The sequence below is a fragment of the Palaemon carinicauda genome, chromosome 34 (genome assembly GCF_036898095.1).
Source record: "Palaemon carinicauda isolate YSFRI2023 chromosome 34, ASM3689809v2, whole genome shotgun sequence".
NCBI classification, from domain to species: Eukaryota; Metazoa; Arthropoda; class Malacostraca; order Decapoda; family Palaemonidae; genus Palaemon; species Palaemon carinicauda.
The window spans coordinates 78,457,901-78,478,023 of record NC_090758.1 but is presented as its reverse complement, the minus strand read 5'-3'; the positions used below and the strand labels follow the sequence as shown (position 1 = coordinate 78,478,023).

Genomic DNA, 20,123 nt, shown 5'->3' with positions numbered 1-20,123 from the left:
ATTATCTGTTCCATCAGAATTAGATTTACCACCAGAATTCTATTTATCCTCAGAATTCCATTTATCCTCAGAATTCTATTCACAACTAGAATTCATCTCAGGATAATACCACAGAAAAAAAAATTCTTTCCAGAATTAACTTGTCCTCAGTATTCTATGTACCCTCAGAATTCTATTTACCATTAGAATTCATCTCAGGTTAACACCACAGAATATACTTTCTTTTCAGAATTAACTTGTCCTCAGAATTCTATTTACCACCAAAATTCATCTGAGGATAACACACAGAGAATCAACTTTCCTTTGAGAATTAACTTGACCTCAGAATTCTGTATACCACCAGAATTCATCTCAGGTTAACACCACAGAATACACTTTCTTTTCAGAATTAACTTGTCCTCAGAATTCTAATTACCCTCAGAATTCTATTTACCACCAGAATTCATCTCAGGTTAACACCACAGAATATACTTTTTTTCCAGAATGAACTTGTCATCAGAATTCTATATACCTTCAGAATTCTATATACCCTCAGAATTCTATTCACAACTAGAATTCATCTCAGGTTAACACCACAGAATATACTTTCTTTTCAGAATTAACTTGTTCTCAGAATTCGAATTACCCTCAGAATTCTATATACCACCAGAATTCATCTCAGGTTAACACCACAGAATATACTTTTCAGAATTAACTTGTCCTCAGAATTCTATTTACCATTAGAATTCTGTTTATCTTCAGAATTCTATTCACAACTAGAATTCATCTCAGGATAATACCACAGAAAAAAAAAAATTCTTTCCAGAATTAACTTGTCCTCGGTATTCTATGTACCCTCAGAATTCTATTTACCATTAGAATTCTGTTTATCCTCAGAGTTCTATTTACCACCAGAATTCATCTGAGGATAACACACAGAGAATCAACTTTCTTTTCAGAATTAATTTGTCCTCAGAATTCGAATTACCCTCAGAATTCTGTTTACCATTATAATTCTGTTTATCCTCAGAATTCTATTTACCACCAGAATTCATCTCAGGTTAACACCACAGAATACACTTTCTTTTCGGAATTAACTTGTCTTCAGAATTCGAATTACCCACAGAATTCTATTTACCACCAGAATTCATCTCGGGGTAACACGAGAGAATAAATTTTCTTTTCAGAATTAACTTGTCCTCAGAATTCGAATTACCCTCAGAATTCTATTTACCACCAGAATTCATCTCAGGATAACACCACAGAATATACTTTCTCTCCAGAATTATCTTGTCCTCAGAATTCTAATTACCCTCAGAATTCATCTCAGGATAACACTACAGAATATACTTTCTCTCCAGAATGAACCTTTCCCCCTCAGAATTCCCAATCCTTCAGAAATATTCCCCTCTTAAAGGACTACACATTCCTTCCTCAGAACTAATCTCCATAAACATCTCTATCTCCCCTTTAGACTTCACTCTCCTTTCAGACTTCACTCACTCTTTCTTCCGAATTCACTTCCCCTCAGAGTTGCCCTGCTGTTTCTGCTGACTGAGCACCTTCCTAGGAGAGCTGTCAGCCGGCTGTCACTGCTGCTTCTGCTGTTCTGGCATCCAGGTCTTGGCTGACACTTTCCCGTTGACGACTAGGGGTCTGACGTAAGACCAGGTTAGCGAGTGGGGCACGCTGTCTACGCTCACTGGAACGGGAGGGATGAACGAAGGTTAATGGGATGTTTCGCTCGGTTTTTTTTTAGTTTCTGTTGTAATTTTAGGTTTAAAGAAGACGAAAATTAATGGAATATTGTTTTTGAAGTGGACGAAAATTGATGGAAAATTATTTTTGAGACTAATGGTTACTTTTGGTATTAATTTTAGGTCAAAAGAAGACGAAAATTAATGAAATATTGTTTTTGAAGTGAACGAAAATTGATGAAAAAAGGATTTTTGAGACTCTAGGTTTGATTTTGGTTACAATTCTATGTTAAAAGAAGACGAAAATTAATGAAATATTATTTTTGAAGGACCGAAAATTAATGAAAAATTATTTTTGAAACTTATGGTTTCAAATATATGTTTAAAGTAGATCAAAATTAATGGAAAACAATTTTTTTTACTTAAAATTTTAGCATCAATCAAAATTAAGGCGTAATATTTACCATACTGTCTGGCCAGTCAAAGGACCCAATAACTCTAGTGGTAATATTTCAAATAACAATAACAAATTGACAGATGTACAGTTGGACACAGAAAATCATGGTTTATGGTGGCCTTTTGGAAGCATCCTTGCCTGGTGATCGCCAGACTGGGGTTCGAGTCCCGCTCAAACTCGTTCGTTTATTTGGTGTCTGCAACCTCACTATATTTGTGAGCTAAGGATGAGGGTTTAAGGGAAGCCTATAGGTCTACCCGCTGAGTTATCAGCAGCCATTGCCTGGTCTTCCCTGGTCCTAGCTTGAGTGGAGAGGGGCTTGGAGGCTGATCATATAAATGGTCAGTCTCTAGGGCATTGTCCTGCTTGCTAGGGCAATGTAACTATCCCTTGCTTCTGCCATTCATGAGCGGCCTTTAAACCTTTAAATCTTCACTCTGAGTAAGCGCACCCACCTACTCCCTTACTGCTGGGCGAGTTCCTGTGTTTAGCCCCGCACAACGCCTTCGCCATTTCTCCCTACGCTATTTATCCCTGTTGGAGCCCTTGGGCTTATAGCATCTTGCTTTTCCAACTATAGTCAATTTCTTTTAGCGATGCAGATTTGCACCGACTCACAGTGGTGCCCTTTTAGCTCGGAAAAGTTTCCTGATCGCTGATTGGTTGGACGAGATAATTCTAACCAATCAGCGATCAGGAAACTTTTCCGAGCTAAAAGGGCACCGCTGCGAGTAGGTGCAAATCTGCCTTGATAAAAGAAATGGACTATAGGGTTATAGCTTGGCTAGTAATAATAATAATAACATCCGTTAGGTTACTCGCCGCTAAGTCGCGCGATAAGGTGTACTTTTTCGGAACGAGGTGTACCAGGGATTCCTGCATCCAACTGTACATTACGAGGCGTGCCAAGGATTCTTGTATCCAACTGTACATTCTAGATAGATACTTACATCTGGAACTCCTGACGATGATCTTCCTGTTGGAGTCGTTCTGGTTCGGGGGATGAAGGTGGGGGTCCGGGGACCTGTCTGTGGCCACCAGTTCGGCCAGGAAGCTGATGTATCCTATGGCCAAGCGAAGGGTGTCCACCTGGGAAAAAACCTGTGGAGGTTATTATGAGGGTTTTGAAAAAGAAAGGTTTTTTTTGTTGTTTTATTTTGAGGGTTTTGAAAAAGAATTTTTTTTATTTGATTTGAGGTTTTTGAAAAAGAAAGTTTTTTGTTTTTGATTTAATTTGAGGGTTTTTGAAAAAAGTTTTTTGGTTGTTTTAATTTGAGGGTTTTGTAAAAGAAAGTTTTTTGTTTTTGTTTTAATTAGAGGGTTTTTGAAAAAAGTTTTTTGTTTTAATTTGAGGGTTTTTAAAAAGAAAGTTTTTTGTTTTTGTTTTAATTTGAGGGTTTTTGAAAAAAGTTTTTTTGTTTTAATTTGAGGGTTTTGAAAAAGAAAGTTTTTTGTTTTTGTTTTAATTTGAGGGTTTTTGAAAAAAGTTTTTTGTTTTAATTTGAGGGTTTTGAAAAAGAAAGTTTTTTGTGGTTTTAATTTGATGGTTTTGAAAAAGTTTTTTTTTTTTTTGTTCTAGTTTGAGGGTTTTGAAAAATAAAGTTTTTGTTGTTTTAATTTGAGGGTTTTTGAAAAAGAGTTTTTTTGTTGTTTTAATTTGAGGGTTTTTGAAAAAGAATTTTTTTATTTGATTTGAGGGTTTTGAAAAAGAAATTTTTTTTGTTTTTGTTTTAATTTGAGGATTTTAAAAAAGAGTTTTTTTTGGTTGTTTTAATTTGAGGGTTTTAAAAAAGTTTTTTTTTTTAATTTGAGGGTTTTGAAAAAATAGGTTTTTTTTGTTATTTTTTTAATTTGAGGGTTTAGAAAAAATAGGTTTTTTTGTTATTTTTTTAATTTGAGGGTTTAGTAAAATTAGTTTTTTTATTATTGTTTTAATTTGAGGGTTTAGAAAAAATAGGTTTTTTTGTTATTGTTTTGATTTGAGGGTTTTGAAAACAAAGTTTTTTTGCTGTTTTATTTTGAGGGAGTAAAGTTTTTTTTTTATTACTGTTTTGATATGAAGGTTTTAGAAATTGTTTTTTGTTTGTTTTATTTTGAGGAGGAAAGGTTTTTTTTTATTATTATTTTGATTTGATGGTTTTGAAAACAAAGTTTTTTTTATTGTTTTATTTTGAGGAGTAAAGTTTTTTTTTATCATTGTTTTGATTTGAGGGTTTTGAAAACCAAGTTTTTTTTATTGTTTTATTTTGAGGGAGTAAAGTTTTTTTATTATTGTTTTGATTTGAGAGTTTTGAAAACAAAAGTTTTTTAATTGTTTTAATTTGAGCGTTTAATTTTTTTTTTTAGATTTAAGGGTTTTAGAAAACAATTTTTTATTGTTTTTATTTGTTTTAAAAAGAAAGTCTTTTGTTATCATTGTTTTACTTTGAAGGTTTCTTTCTTAAAAAGTTTATGGTTTCAATTTTAGGGTTTAAAAATAAAGATTTTTATAAGTATTTTAAGAACAGTAACATTAAAATATATATATCCAATATAAAATATATAAACTTTAACAAAACAAGAGGAAGGGAAATTTGATAGAACAGTGTGGCCGAGTGTACCCTCAAGCAAGAGAACTCTAACCCAAGATAGTGGAGGACCATGGTACAGGGGCTATGGCACTACCCAAGATTGGAGAACAATGGTTTGATTTTGGAGTGTCCTTCCCCTAGAAGAGCTGCTTTCTTTATGATAATTAAACCTATTCTATTCTTTTTAGTATTTGTAGACCCTAAATACAATTAATACACCCAAAAATACTTAAACGAAGAATCTAAAACATTTTTTTTTGTTGACCCCAAATACAATTAATACACCCAAAAATATTTAAACGAATTAGTTAAAACAAACGCCAACAGATGGCTCTGCTCGCAACGCGAAAATGTAAACAAACGTTGCCATACGCGGATCCTTGCATTTCCCCCACCACAACTTCCACACATTAACCCCGTTATAAAGCAAATGAGAAAGACTCCTACGTATTCCTTTTAAGGTAGTTACCTTAGACAATCTCTTTTCGTAAGGCAGGGTTGGAATGTGCGCGCGCAGGCCCTCAAATGCGTCGTTAATACTCTGCATTCTCTTTCTCTCTCGCATGTTGGCAGCCTGTCGCTGTTGCATCTGTGCCATTAAACATCTTCTCTTTTTCTTCCTTCGCAGGACCTGTAGGATGGGAGGGCTATTGTGCATTTTGGATCTGGGGAGTCCTACTTGAATTTGTGTTTATTTGTTAATTGTAATTGAAGGATTAAATGGATTTTTTTAAGGTTCTGGGGATAGAATTATCTTTTTTGGTATTGATAGTAATGTTTACAAGAGGACTAATTATGATATTGATTAATAGTACAGAAATGTAAGTTGAAATTTTGGTAGATGAATGAACATTATATATATATACATATATATATATATATATATATATATATATATATATATATATATATATATATATATGTGTGTGTGTGTGTGTGTGTGTGTGTGTATATATACATACATACATATATATATATGTATATATATTGTTTATATATATATATATATATATATATATATATATATATATATATATATTATATATATATGTATAAATGTATATATTATATATATATATATATATATATATATATATATATATATATATATATATATATATATACTGTATTTATATGTGTGTTTGTATACATATAAATAAATATATATATATATATATATATATATATATACATTTATATATACAGTATGCTTATGTACTGTATATGTATATATCTATACCCAGACAAAATCTTTAAAAAGCACGAATATACTGTATATAAAACAAACACATATATCACACATTTTCATAAAAAATACTAAATGTTAAGAAAAATTACATTTCTGAAAAAAAAAACTAAAAAAAAACATTGACATTATAATGACAAACCTCACAATAAATTACATTTATACATCATCCAAGTAAGAGAAGCCAAGCATAGAATAATAGCTGTAGTACAGTTAGCTTCATTAATTCCAGTACACAAGGGAAGCTACGGAGACGTCGGTGTACCGGAATGAATGAACCTAACTGTACTAGCAACTTTAAGAAAATGCTACATTGTCTAGCAAATGGAGAGAATAGTTTTACTAGCAACAGGAGAGAGTAACAGCAGGACTTAGACTATGAAATAACTAGCACAACTAGCAAGGGACAATATGTTCTAATAGCACTTGCAATAGAATAGAAGTTATTAATACTAGCATGTAGGGACAAAAGATGCTAGACATTTTACTAGCACTAGGGATAAGAAACAGGGTAAAATAGAAACACTAGACATTTTACTAGCACTAGCGACAAGAAACAGGGTCAAATAGTAACACTAGACATTTTACTAGCACTAGCGACAAGAAACAGTGTCAAATAGAAACACTAGACATTTTTTTACTAGCACTAGCGACAAGAAACAGTGTCCAATAGAAACACTAGACATTTTAATAGCACTAGCAACAAGAAACAGTGTCAAATAAAAACACTAGACATTTTACTAGCACTAGCGACAAGAAACAGTGTTAAATAGGAACACTAAACATTTTAATAGCACTAGCGACAAGAAACAGTGTCAAATAGAAACTCTAGACATTTTACTAGCACTAGCGACAAGAAACAGTGTTAAATAGAAACACTAGACATTTTGCTAGCACTAGCGACAAGAAACAGTGTTAAATAGAAACACTAGACATTTTACTAGCACTAGCGACAAGAAACAGTGTTAATTAGAAACACTAGACATTTTACTAGCACTAGCGACAAGAAACAGGGTCCAATAGAAACTCTAGACATTTTACTAGCACTAGCGACAAGAAACAGTGTCAAATAGAAGCACTAGACATTTTAATAGCACTAGCGACAAGAAACAGGGTCAAATAGAAGCACTAGACATTTTACTAGCACTAGCGACAAGAAACAAGGTCAAATAGAAACACTAGACATTTTAATAGCACTAGCGACAAGAAACAGGGTAAAATAGAAACACTAGACATTTTACTAGCTCTAGCGACAAGAAACAGTGTTAGATAGAAACACTAGACATTTTTTTACTAGCACTAGCGACAAGAAACAAGGTCAAATAGTAACACTAGACATTTTACTAGCTCTAGCGACAAGAAACAGTGTTAAATAGAAACATTAGACATTTTACTAGCACTAGCGACAAGAAACAGGGTCAAATAGAAACACTAGACATTTTACTAGCACTAGCAACAATAAACAGTGTTAAATAGAAACACTAGACATTTTACTAGCACTAGCAACAAGAAACAGGGTCAAATAGAAACACTAGACATTTTACTAGCACTAGCAACAAGAAACAGGGTCAAATAGAAACACTAGACATTTTACTAGCACTAGCGACAAGAAACAGTGTTAAATAGAAACACTAGACATTTTACTAGCACTAGCAACAAGAAAAACAGTGTTAAATAGAAACACTAGACATTTTACTAGCACTAGCAACAAGAAACAAGGTCAAATAGAAGCACTAGACATTTTACTAGCACTAGCTACAAGAAACAGTGTCAAATAGACACACTAGACATTTTACTAGCACTAGCGACAAGAAACAGTGTTAAATAGAAACACTAGACATTTTACTAGCACTAGCAACAAGAAAAACAGTGTTAAATAGAAACACTAGACATTTTACTAGCACTAGCGACAAGAAACAGTGTTAAATAGAAACACTAGACATTTTACTAGCACTAGCGACAAGAAACAGGGTCAAATAGAAACACTAGACATTTTACTAGCACTAGCAACAAGAAACAGGGTCAAATAGATACACTAGACATTTTTTTACTAGCACTAGCAACAAGAAACTCTACTAGCACTCTCCATAAATAATAGACTTTTGACTAAAACTAGAAATAGTTGAGATAGAATTTTCTAGCGCTAGTAACTCTAGACAATATCTACTAGCACTAGCAATAGAGACAATAGACTATTCTAGTACCAGCAATAGAGATGGTAGTCTCTACTAGCTCAAGCACTAGATAGGACAAATTCTATATCATTATTAACTGGAGACTATAGACTCTATACTAGCAACTAAATAGAAATAGAATCTCTACTAGCGCTAGCAATAGAGACGACAAATTCTCTGCTATCACTATTAACTGCAGATAATAGACTATACTAGCGCTATCAATAGACATAACAGTACTGGCAATTTAGACAGTCGAATCTCTACTAGCGCTAGCGACAGTATAGGCTATCTATAAGCACTAATAATAGAGCTACTAGATTAATAGCATCAGTAATAGGGAAGATACGCTCTCCAATATCACTAGCAATAGAAACAACAGACATATTTCTATTAGAACGATTATATTGCAAAGCAGTAAACAGAAATTAGCAAAAGAGCTACTAGATTAATAGCATAATTAATAGGGAATTTATACTCTCCAATAGCACCAGCAATAGAAAGAACAGACATATTTCTATTAGAACGATTATATTGCAAAGCAGTAAACAGAAATGAGCAAGCAGCGGTTTATATTATAAAAAACTAGAAAGAAAACAATTGACGAACGTTACATAAAGCATTCAATATATATAAACATAATCATGTATTCACTTTAACCAGGATCCAAATTCCAGTGCAAAATTAGATTTATCAAGGAATTATCAAAGATATTAGTAGCTCTGGTTGATAAAAAGTCAGAGAAAGTGTCTATTTGAATGATCTGTTAATGTATTTCGTTTAACTTAAGCCAATGATAATGATAATAATAATAATAATAATAATAATAATAATGATAATAATAATAATAATAATAATAACTCTCTGCATGGGTAACTCGACTTGTAATGATATGACAATTATTCTATTAGAATAAAAGATTGAGAAACTATCTCCTTAATTAATCTATTTTTTATAATTTCTTTACTTTAAGCCAATATTTTTAAGGAAATTAAAATAACAAAACAGTTTCCAAACTATCAGCATGTTGAAATAATAGTGATAACAGATAGGAATAGCTAGACTTTTGATAAGAGAATTCTGCACATGGACTTTTGTCCCTACTGTACAATACCCGCCCAACTATTTACAACCCTACTGAACGCGGCCAGGTGGCGCGGAAAAGCGCTCTCACCGTGTTCTCCTGGTCGTTGTGGGATGGGGAGGACCCTCCGCTATCTCCTTCGAAAACTAAGTACTATTTGTGGAGTGGTTAAAAGATATAAGAGATTACTCATTTAAAATCTAGATAATGCATAGCGATATAAACACACGCGCAGACGCGAGAGTCTCTCGTATCAAGGTCGTGTTATCAAGATTGTTAGCTGACGGGAAATACCCGCAGTCGATGTTAGTAAAGTCTTTCTCTTGGCCGTGATTGGTCGATGGATTTGAAATGTGACTTCTGATTGGTTGGGAGGCGAGAAGCGTGAGTTTCCACCAATCACGTTTGGCTTCAGTGATATCGGGTGCAAATATTTACTGCCAGCTTATAAAACATTCATATATATATATATATATATATATATATATATATATATATATATATATATATATATATATATATATATTTGTGTGTGTGTATGATAATTCTTATTGTGTTAAGATTAAATAGAATTTTTAATTCTAAATCGTATATCTCAATGCATAATGGTAAGAGTGCCCTATAACATCTGAACCTGAAATATAAATTCTTGTAGGTTTCCGTATCATAATTCTAAGTCACTTATCAATAACTGTTCTGGAATCAAAATTGAGATTATGAAAGTATTAATCCTCATCCTCCACCCTGTCAGATTCCTCAATCTCAAGCTAGACTAAACTCAATCGAACTAGTCTTTCTGTCGTGTCATTTCTTCATTCCCTAGAGAAAAATCTGAAAGAAATTAAAATGACTTTGTATTGAATCCCAAAGAGTTGTAAAATACACAAAAAGACTCACCGTGTTCTCCTGGTCCAGATGCGCTGGCGAAGACCCACCGCTTCCAGGTTCGAAGACCACGCCCGCCTGGAACTCGCTGAAAGCCGCGGACTCGAAGAACTGTCTGTTGAGGGCTTCCATGTCGAATCCGTCCATACTGTACATCTTGGAGGTTTTTGTAACGGTGATACTTACCCAGAATAATTAATTTGAAGATAGTTTGTAACTATTCCTTGTAGGGTAGTTAGTTTGAAGTTGGCTTTAGACTTGTTTCTTGAAGAGTTGTAAGTTTGGAGTCTGTAGTGGAGTTGTTATTGAAGGGTAGTAAGTTTGGAGTTGGGAGTGAAGCTGTTTCTTGAAGGGTTGTAAGTTAGGAGTTGGGAGTGAAGTTGTTATTGAAGGGTTGTAAGTTTGGAGTTGTGAGTGGAGTTGCCTCTTGAAGGGTAGTAAGTTTGAAATTGGTATTGGAGTTGTTTCTTGAATGGTAGTAAGTTTGAAGTTGATAGTGGAATTGTTTCTTGAAGGGTAGTAAGTTTGAAGTTTGGAGTGAAGTTGTTTCTTGAAGGGTAGTAAGTTTGAAGTTGGTAGTGAAGTTGTTTCTTGAAGGGTAGTAAGTTTGAAGTTGGTAGTGAAGTTGTTTCTTGAAGGGTAGTAAGTTTGAAGCTGGTTCTGGACTATTTTCTTGAAGAGTAGTAAGTTTGAAGTTACTTGTGGAGTTGTTTGTTGAAGGGTAGTAAGTTTGAAATTGGTTCTGGACTTGTTTCTTGAAGGCTAATGAGCTTGAAATTGGTTTAAGACTTGTTTCTTGGAGTTATATAAATCTGGAGTAGTGTCTGGAGTTATATCTTGAAGTGAAATGTTCCTGAAGTATCCTTAGAGTGATTTTCTGAGAAGAAATATCTGTTTGAATTTGATTTGAAGCTACCCATTCATGGAGATCTTCAAGAGAAGTCAGTCAGAAGTTAGACTGATGTCACATCCTTCAGAATATCTTAAAAAATAACTAATATGAAGTTAATTTAGTAGTTATTCCTTGTTATTGGTATCTTCGATGCGTTTTTAATTGCCAGATAAACAGCGAAGCTCTTAACTCTCTTGAATATATTTGAAAACGATTTTTATTTTGTTTTCAAAATCTTGATGACTTGCAGACATTGAAAAGTATCATTAATAAGCTTATTATTTTATCATTTTTCTGTTTATCACAAATCTATGATACTCACTATCAAAGTACATCTGTTAAAAGTTCTTTAAGCAAATTATTTTAGTCACAAAAATTTGTTCTTCATACAATTTTTGAGTCTACGATTTTCTAAGATGTTTTCAAAAAAACGAATGAATTATCAGTCATTTAATTTTCTTTCATTTATCGAAGAATCACTATAATATCTCGGATTATTCATTTTCATCTGTTCATCTGTTTATTCACAATTTATTTATTCATTTATCTATTTTGTATTTTGTTCACTGTTTACCTGTCTAGGAATAAATAGATTATTTTGACATTTTTGTTGATAAATAGATTTTATATATATAGACCCCCCATTCTCTCTCTCTCTCTCTCTCTCTCTCTCTCTCTCTCTCTCTCTCTCTCTCTCTCTCTCTCTCTCCGGGTCGGGACATCCCTTCGCCCTACCCTCTCTTATATTACCGGATTTATTCATTGTTTATAATTCCAAAAAAAAAAAGGTGAACGAATATTTAAAGATACTTAATGCAATGAATGTAAAGTTTCTTTTGTTATTATTATTATTATTATTATTATTATTATTATTATTATTATTATTATTATTATTATATTTGTTGATCTTATTATTATTATTATTATTAATTTTATATTTGTTGATGTTATTATTTATATTATCATTACTATTATTATATTTGTTGATATTATTATTATTATTATTATTATTATTATTATTATCATTACTATTATTAATACTATTATTATATTTGTTAATTTTATTATTATTTTTATTATTATTATTATTATTATTATTATTATTATTATTATTATCATTGCTATTATTATTATTATTATCATTACTATTATTAATACTATTATTATATTTGTTAATTTTATTATTATTATTATTATTATTATTATTATCATTACTATTATTATTATTATTATTGTTATTATTATTATTATTATTATTATTATTATTATTATTATATTTGTTAATTTTATTATTATTATCATTACTATTATCATTAGTTGATATTATAATTATTATTATTATTATTATTATTATTATTATTATTACTACTATTATATTTGTTAATAGTATTATTATTATTATTATTGTTATTATTATTATTGTTATTATTATTATTATCATTACTAATATTATTACTGTTATTATATTTGTTGATATTATTATTATTATCATTATCATTATTATTATTATCATTATTATTATAACTATCATTGTTGTTGTCGTTATAACTCCAGACAAATGAGTCATTATAACTTCAAGAAGCTGTACAGCCTTGGGGGAGGGGGTTGTTCTTACTGCCTACAGTGTGACGCATAAGGCTCACTGTAGACGGCGAAATCACTTCCTAGTCATTTTTATTATACTCACTACATCAGCTATTAGTTTGTATGAAATATAGGTCCCTTATCCTGCCCAAAGACGAAGGAACAAGGAGAATTGTATGGGAGAGGTTTGGCTTAATGGATTGAACACAGAGGTAGGTAGAGAGTTCCAGATATCTGAGAGAGATATATATTTAAATTATAGGTTTAAGGTGTGGTGGCTTAGGGTAGGGGGATTGTCTACAGTGTTCCCCGTATGGGCACTGTAAGCAGTATTATTTTGTGTTTTCAATTCGGTTAATTTTCACAATAATAATAATAATAATAATAATAATAATAATAATGATAATAAATGATAATGATAATAATAATGATAATGATAATGATAATAATAATAATAATGATGATGAAGATGATGCTTTTGTCACTTTTAACAACAACAACAACAACAATAATAATAATAATAATAATAATAATAATAATGCTTCTGTCACTTTTCACAACAACAACAACAACAATGATAATAACAACAACAACAACAACAACAACAACAACAACAACAACAACACCGGCTGTATCATTGGACACCCAAAAATCGTTTGCTCACAATAATAAATAACGAATTCAGCTCCATTACTGGACATCCAATAATGTCGACACATTATTCGTAATATTTGTAATGCATGACGAACCACTGATTACTCCCTTCCATTACGGATAATCACGTCACTTTCCCAACGTCCGGTTGAGTGCCATTATCCGGCCGTATGCAAATCAATAAGGAGCACAATGCGAATTTGGAAGCACTTATGAAGTCAGTCTGGCCGCCATTGTGTTGAGCCAGGCTAGAAAACTCACTTTTTAAAAAGTCTTTTTATGGATATATTTTGTTCCCAGCACTGTACGATGTTCTGTACTGTCTTTAAGTCTTGTATATTTGCTTCTAGACTTGGGAATCCACTATTGATAGGGCCTTCTATCTCCTGGGAAAAGTAACAGTTGTGAATTTTACCTGATGGGGTCTGTACTGCAACTTTTGGCCGCCATTGTGTTGAGCCAGGCTACAAAACTCACTTTTTAAAAAGTCTTTTTATGGATATATATTGTTCCTAGCACTACGATGTTCTGTACTGTCTTTAAGTCTTGTATATTTGCTTCTAGACTTGGGAATCCACTATTGATAGGGGCTTCTATCTCCTGGGAAAAGTAACAGTTGTGAATTTACCTGATGGGGTCTGTACCGCAAGTTTTGCCCAGACGGGGGCACTGAAACACAGGAGTTGGTATCAGAAAAATGGTTTGTTATTCTCAGTTTTTACCACCTGGAGATATTAATTACTGTCCCTCTTAAGGTCACCTTAGCCCCGACACACAGGTCAGAGGTTGCAGACATGCGAAGATACTGTAATTAGCCCCCCTACAGAACGGCACCCGGTCGAGTTCCTTAGCCTGCGCAACTCCGGAAGCCGGCCAATGGGCAAACGGAGTGCCTCTGCCTCGACCAATGGCAAGAGGGCTTCAGGGTCGAAGGCGGGAACACCAAGAAGATACGTTGGCACCGCTATTGATCGACGTCTTCGAATCCATGCTCAAAATATTTGTTTACATTTCTAAATATCGATATTTTTCAACAACTATGAACTTAAATAGTCATTAATCTTTAAATATAAATGATATATATATTCGAGGGCTATAAATATAAGGTATGGTATCATATACGTTGAATACAAGTCGTTAAATGAATCCGAAGACGATGTTAAAATCCGAACGCCAGCGAAGACAACATCGCACAGGTGGGCCCGTTCTCATAGACAGATCTGAAAGCTCTCATCGATAAAGTTTGATGTGTCGGAGCTCGTCTCTCTCTCTCTCCTTTTTTTTTAATACTACGAGTTTTATCTTCGTTCCATAATGATAATCTATCGGAGGAGAGGAAGAGAAAGAAGAGGAGATAAACAGGAGAGGGAGAAACGAGGAGATAATTGGAGAAATAAGAGGAGAAAGGCAAGAAATCTTAGTGTCTTTTGGTGAGTCAACTCTGGCATGCATTCATTAACATTTCGGGTTATTCCTATATCCTTTTTTTTTCTATTGGGGGGAGGGGTGAATCACAGCGATAATGAAGAAAGGGGTTTCGATTCATTTATTCATGATTCAACCAGTGCCTAGCTGTTATTAACCTGATTTTGTATCACGAAATGTTAATAATAGTTATGGGTTCTTTGCCTAGAAAATGTAACTGTTATTAACTTGCTTCTATTTCATGAAATGTTATTCTACTTAGAAAATGTAACTGTTATTAACTTTCTTTTATTTCAGGAAATGTTGATAATAGTTATGGGTTCTTTGCCTAGGAAAGGAACTGTTATTAACTTAATTTTATTACATGAAATGTTTACAATAGTTATCGGTTCTTTGCCTAGGAAAGGAACTGTTATTAACTTAATTTTATTACATGAAATGTTTACAATAGTTATCGGTTCTTTGCCTAGGAAAGGAACTGTTATTAACTTAATTTTATTACATGAAATGTTTACAATAGTTATCGGTTCTTTGCCTAGGAAAGGAACTGTTATTAACATGCTTTTATTTCATGAAATGTTGATAATAGTTATCGGTCCTATGCATATGAAATGTTGATAATAGTTATCGGTTCTTTGGCTAGGAAAATGACTGTTATTAACCTCCTTTTATTTCATGAAATGTTGATAATAGTTATCGGTTCTTTGCCTAGAAAAATAACTGTTATTAACTTGCTTCTATTTCATGAAATGTTATTAACAGCTATCGGTTTTCTACTTAGAAAATGTAACTGTTATTAACTTTCTTTTATTTCATGACATGTTAATAATAGCTATCGGTTCTTTGCTTAGGAAAGTAACTGTTATTAACCTAATTTTATTTCATGAAATGTTAATAAAAGTTATCGGGTCTTTACTGTTGTTAACTTGCTTTTATTTCATGAAATGTTAATAATAGCTATCGGTTCTTTGCCTAGGAAAGTAACTGTTATTAACTTGATGTTATTTCATGAAATGTTATTAACTTAATGTTATTAACAATTATCGATTCTTTATGAAAAATATTATAATTATTTCTATTATTTTGAAACCCTCCCTTACCATTAAGAACCCCGTGTTCGATTCCCCGGAGGGGAGAGAACCTCTCCTAATCTATTGAAACATTTAATATTCTTCTGTAGATATAAGTAGTGATTTAGTTACCTGGTAGTCACTGACTGCTGTGGGTCGCAGCTTCATCCCAACAACCCCTCTCTTTTATCCGGGTTATCGAGTAGCGAGAGCTATTGTTACCTCCGCCAACGTAGTTGGAAGGAGGTTATGTTTTCGCCCCTGTTATGTGCTCGTGTGTGTGTGTTTGTTTGTGAACAGCTTCCTGACTACAATTTTAATCGTAGAGTAATGAAACTTGCAGGGATTAACTGTTATGTACAAAGCTGCAAGTGATCAAATTTTGGAAGGTCAAGGTCAAAGTTCAAGGTCAAAGTTCAAGGTCAAAGTTCAAGCAAAATGTCTAATTCACGTAATCAGCCATAAGTTTGGACATCGTTGTCACAGAGACTTCAAACTTTATTCATATTTGAGTGTATGAAAATCCACGCCAATTAATACATGTTAAGGTCGAAGGTCAAGGTCAAGGTCGATCACTAGGCTGCCGCGGCGGAGGTCTGCGCTCTTTCTTTCGTGTTCAGCCTTGCTATCCTATTTGGCTGTTCAGTTTACTTTGAGTTTATTCTTACTTTTATGCTTGTTATTCTTATATACTTTTTTCTATATCATATATACTTTTTTCTTAATTATTCTTATATACTTTTTTCTTTATCATATATACTTTTTTCTTTATTCTTATATACTTTTTCTTTATTCTTATATAATTATTTTCCTTATTATTCTTATATACTTTTTTCTTAATTATTCATATACACCTTTTTCTTTATTCTTATATACTTTTTCTTTATTCTTATATACTTTTTTACCTCATTCTTATATACTTCTTTCTTTATTTTATATACTTTTTTCCTTTTTTATAATTTTTTTCTTTATATTTCTTATATACTTTTTTCTTTATTATTTTTATATACTTATTTATACTTTTTTCTCTTTTATTCTTATATTATTATTATTATTATTACTTACTAAGCTACAACCCTAGTTGGAAAAGCAGTATGCTATAAGCCCAGGGGCTCCAACAGGGAAAATAGCTCAGTGCGGAAAGGAAAAAAGGAAAATAAAATATTCTAAGAAGAGTAACAACAATAAATATCTCCTATATAAACTATAAAAACTTTAACAAAACAAGAGGAAGAGAAATAAGATAGGAGAGTGTGCTCGAGTGTACCCTCAAGCAAGAGAACTCTAACCCAAGACAGTGAAAGGCCATGGTACAGAGGCTATGGCACTACCCAAGACTAGAGAACAGTGGTTTGATTTTGGAGTGTCCTTCTCCTAGAAGAGCTGCTTACCATAGCTAAAGAGTCTCTTCTACCCTTACCAAGAGGAAAGTGGCACTGAACAAGTACAGTGCAGTAACCCCTTGGGTGATGAAGAATTGTTTGGTAATCTGTGTTGTCAGGTGTATGAGGATAGAGGAGAATATGTAAAGAATATGCCAGACTATTCAGTGTGTATGTAGGCAAAGGGAAAATGAACCGTAACCAGAGAGGAGGATCCAATGTAGTACTGTCTGGCCAGTCAAAAGACCCCATAACTCTCTAGCGGTAGTATCTCAACGGGTGGCTGGTGCCCTGGCCTACTTTTTTCTTTATTTTTATTTACATTTCTCTTTATTTTATATACTTTTTCCTTTTTTATACTTTTTTCTTTATTTTTCTTATATATTTTTTCCTTATTCTTATATACTTTTTTCCATATTATTCTTATATAATTTTTTCTTTATTCTTATATACTTCTTTCATTAATGCTTCGTTTATATAATAAAGATCAAGTCTCTCTCTCTCTCTCTCTCTCTCTCTCTCTCTCTATATATATATATATATATATACACAGTATATATTTCTTTCCTGTCACGCTCAAGGGAGAGGGGAAGTATTCATACCCTGGTGAGAGAGGGGGTATCCCCATAGGTACACTCGGAAACCACAATCTCCCACAATCTCCCACAAATTACAAAAACTGCCGCGTTGTAGTTAGGGTAGGGTTGAATCTATATGTGAATATCTGAGTATTTAGACGTCATTTTTGACGGGTCGCCTACACTAGGAATATACTTTGGATATCAATAATTGTTCTTATCAATATTGTTATTTTTCTTTATATTTTTCTACACAATGTATTGTTTTCTTCGCTTATTCTCTTTATAATTCTCTCCCTTTATCAACCTCCCCCTTCTCCCTCCTCTCACCACCTCTCTCCCTACCTCTCTTTCAACCTCTCCCTACCCCTCCCTACCTCTCCCACCTCTCCCAACCTCCCCCCAGTAAATGTTCTTATCGATATCTTTCTACACAAGATTTTGTTTTCTCCGCTTATTCTCTTTATAGTTCTCTCTCTTTATCAACCTCTCTCTTCTCTCCTACCTCTCACTCCTTTCCTACCTCTCCCTCCTCTCCTACCTCTCCCTCCTTTCCTACCTCTCCCTCTTCTCCTACCTCTTCCTCCTCTCCTACCTCTTCCTCCTCTCCTACCTCTCCCTCCTTTCCTACCTCTCCCTCCTCTCCTACCTCTCTCTCCTCTCCTACCTCTCCTACCTCTTACTCCTTTCCTACCTCTCCCTCCTCTCCTACCTCTCCCTACCTCTCACTCCTCTCCTACCTCTCTCTCCTCTCCTACATCTCCCTCCTCTCCTACATCTCCCTCCTCTCTTACCTCTCTCTCCTTTCCTACCTCTCCCTCCTCTCCTACCTTTCTCTCCTCTCCTACCTCTCCCTCCTCTCCTACCTCTCCCTACCTCTCACTCCTCTCCTACCTCTCTCTCCTCTCCTACATCTCCCTCCTCTCCTACATCTCCCTCCTTTCCTACCTCTCCCTCCTCTCCTACCTCTCCTTCCTTTCCTACCTCGTCCTCTTCTCCTACCTCCCCCTCCTCTCCTACCTCTCCCTCTTCTCCTACCTCTCCTTCCTCTCCTTCCTCTCCCACCTCTCCCTCCTCTCCTACCTCTCCCACCTCTCCCATCCTCTCCCAAGGTCCTTGAAGGGTCACGTGTTCCGGATCCCATGCCTTTGGGAGCTCCCTTCGTCTGGAGATTAGAAGCGAAGTTCTGCATCAGAGTTGCTTCAGTGAATATTTTTCTATGTAAAAGGTGGGGGAGGGGAGGGGGGTTAGGTTCGAGTTTTTTTGGGGGTAGGGTTAAGTTCGAGTATTGTTTTTATTTGTGGATGATTAAATTCGAATTTTGGATTTTTGTTGTTAAAATTTTTGGTTTAAGTTCGAGTATTTTGAATTTTTGGGTTGAAATATCTGGACTAGATTCAAATATTTAATTTTTCTCGTTGAAGTTTCTGTTTTTTTTTTTAAATTTTTGGGTGAAAATTTCTGGGTTAAATTGGAGATTTGGTTTTTGGGGGTTGAAATTTCTGGGTTATATTCAAGATTTGGTTTTTTTTGGTTATAATTTCTGTTTTAAAATCGATTTTTTAAAAAAAATTTTGGGTTAAAATTTCTTTTTTAAATTCGGTTTTTTTTTTTTTTTTTTTTAATATTTTGGGGTAAAATTTCTGGGTTAAATTTGAGGTTTTGATTTTTTGGGTGAAGATTTTTATATTAAGTTTTTCTAGTGTTAAGTTCTAGTTTTCTTATATATTGTTCTCGAACCAATTATACGATTTCTAAGCATCTCGATATAATTTTCGAGAACACGACTGAAACGTGTTTTATATTAAAGTATCAGCTATGATACAAAAACTTCATTTATGTTCATTTCCTGGACGGGGTACCGCAGTGAGTTCTTCATTCAGCATTGATTTTGGTCTATCCTTGTACGGGTAACCCCGTAAACCTCGCCACAGACCATAGGGGTCCTCTGCTGGAAGCGGCAGTGGGTTACAACGAGACCAGACAATGAGGACAATGGAGAAACAAAAAAAGGATCTAATCGAAGCCACGTCGCTTAAATCAATAATTCCATCTTTATAGGGAAAATTGTATTTCCAGTGCGTGTCTTCAGGCGATATTTTAGGATTATATTAAGGATTAGTTATTTTAGGATTACATTGAGGATTACTTTAGGATTTTGGCTTAATCCTCACGATGAGCTAGGATATAGGATATGTATTGAAGGATCTTTCGGAGCAAGGGATACGAATTGATGGTAGCTTACATAGTTACCAATTGCTAAATCTGGAAGTCATTTTTTGCTATTAAATGCTATTCGGACTATTTCTAATAGTGATAGTAGTCTTTATAGCTGTGCTAGTAAGGTGATACTTGCTTTCTTTCATCAATAGTCCCCGGGTTCGATCCCAAAGGCGAGGGGTAATGATGTAGGTCCGATTTTTCGAAAATTTTGATTTTGATTTTG

General features: G+C 33.6%; 2 protein-coding genes across 3 annotated transcripts in view; both read right to left on the bottom strand.

Moving 5' to 3' along the window:
* Nucleotides 1-1,304: 1,304 nt before the first annotated feature.
* Nucleotides 1,305-10,471, bottom strand: LOC137626681 (pancreas transcription factor 1 subunit alpha-like). Of its 2 annotated transcripts, none has more exons than XM_068357695.1 (5): nucleotides 10,105-10,471; nucleotides 9,298-9,360; nucleotides 5,173-5,334; nucleotides 3,084-3,234; nucleotides 1,305-1,681 (listed from the first exon to the last, which is right to left on the bottom strand). In XM_068357695.1, the coding sequence occupies exons 1-5, from the start codon at nucleotides 10,246-10,248 to the stop codon at nucleotides 1,569-1,571; spliced, it is 633 nt and encodes a 210-aa protein (XP_068213796.1). In that variant the 5' UTR covers nucleotides 10,249-10,471; the 3' UTR covers nucleotides 1,305-1,568. The 2 variants fall into 2 exon arrangements, with proteins under 2 accessions (XP_068213796.1, XP_068213797.1); XM_068357696.1 differs by having other exon boundaries at nucleotides 3,084-3,222.
* Nucleotides 10,472-18,556: 8,085 nt separating this feature from the next.
* LOC137627049 (uncharacterized) overlaps nucleotides 18,557-20,123 on the bottom strand; it is a 4,984-nt gene continuing 3,417 nt past the window's right edge. Inside the window, exon 2 of the mRNA XM_068358031.1 lies at nucleotides 18,557-18,842. Coding sequence (XP_068214132.1) covers nucleotides 18,557-18,842 — 286 coding nt within the window. The remainder of the gene's footprint in view (nucleotides 18,843-20,123) is intronic.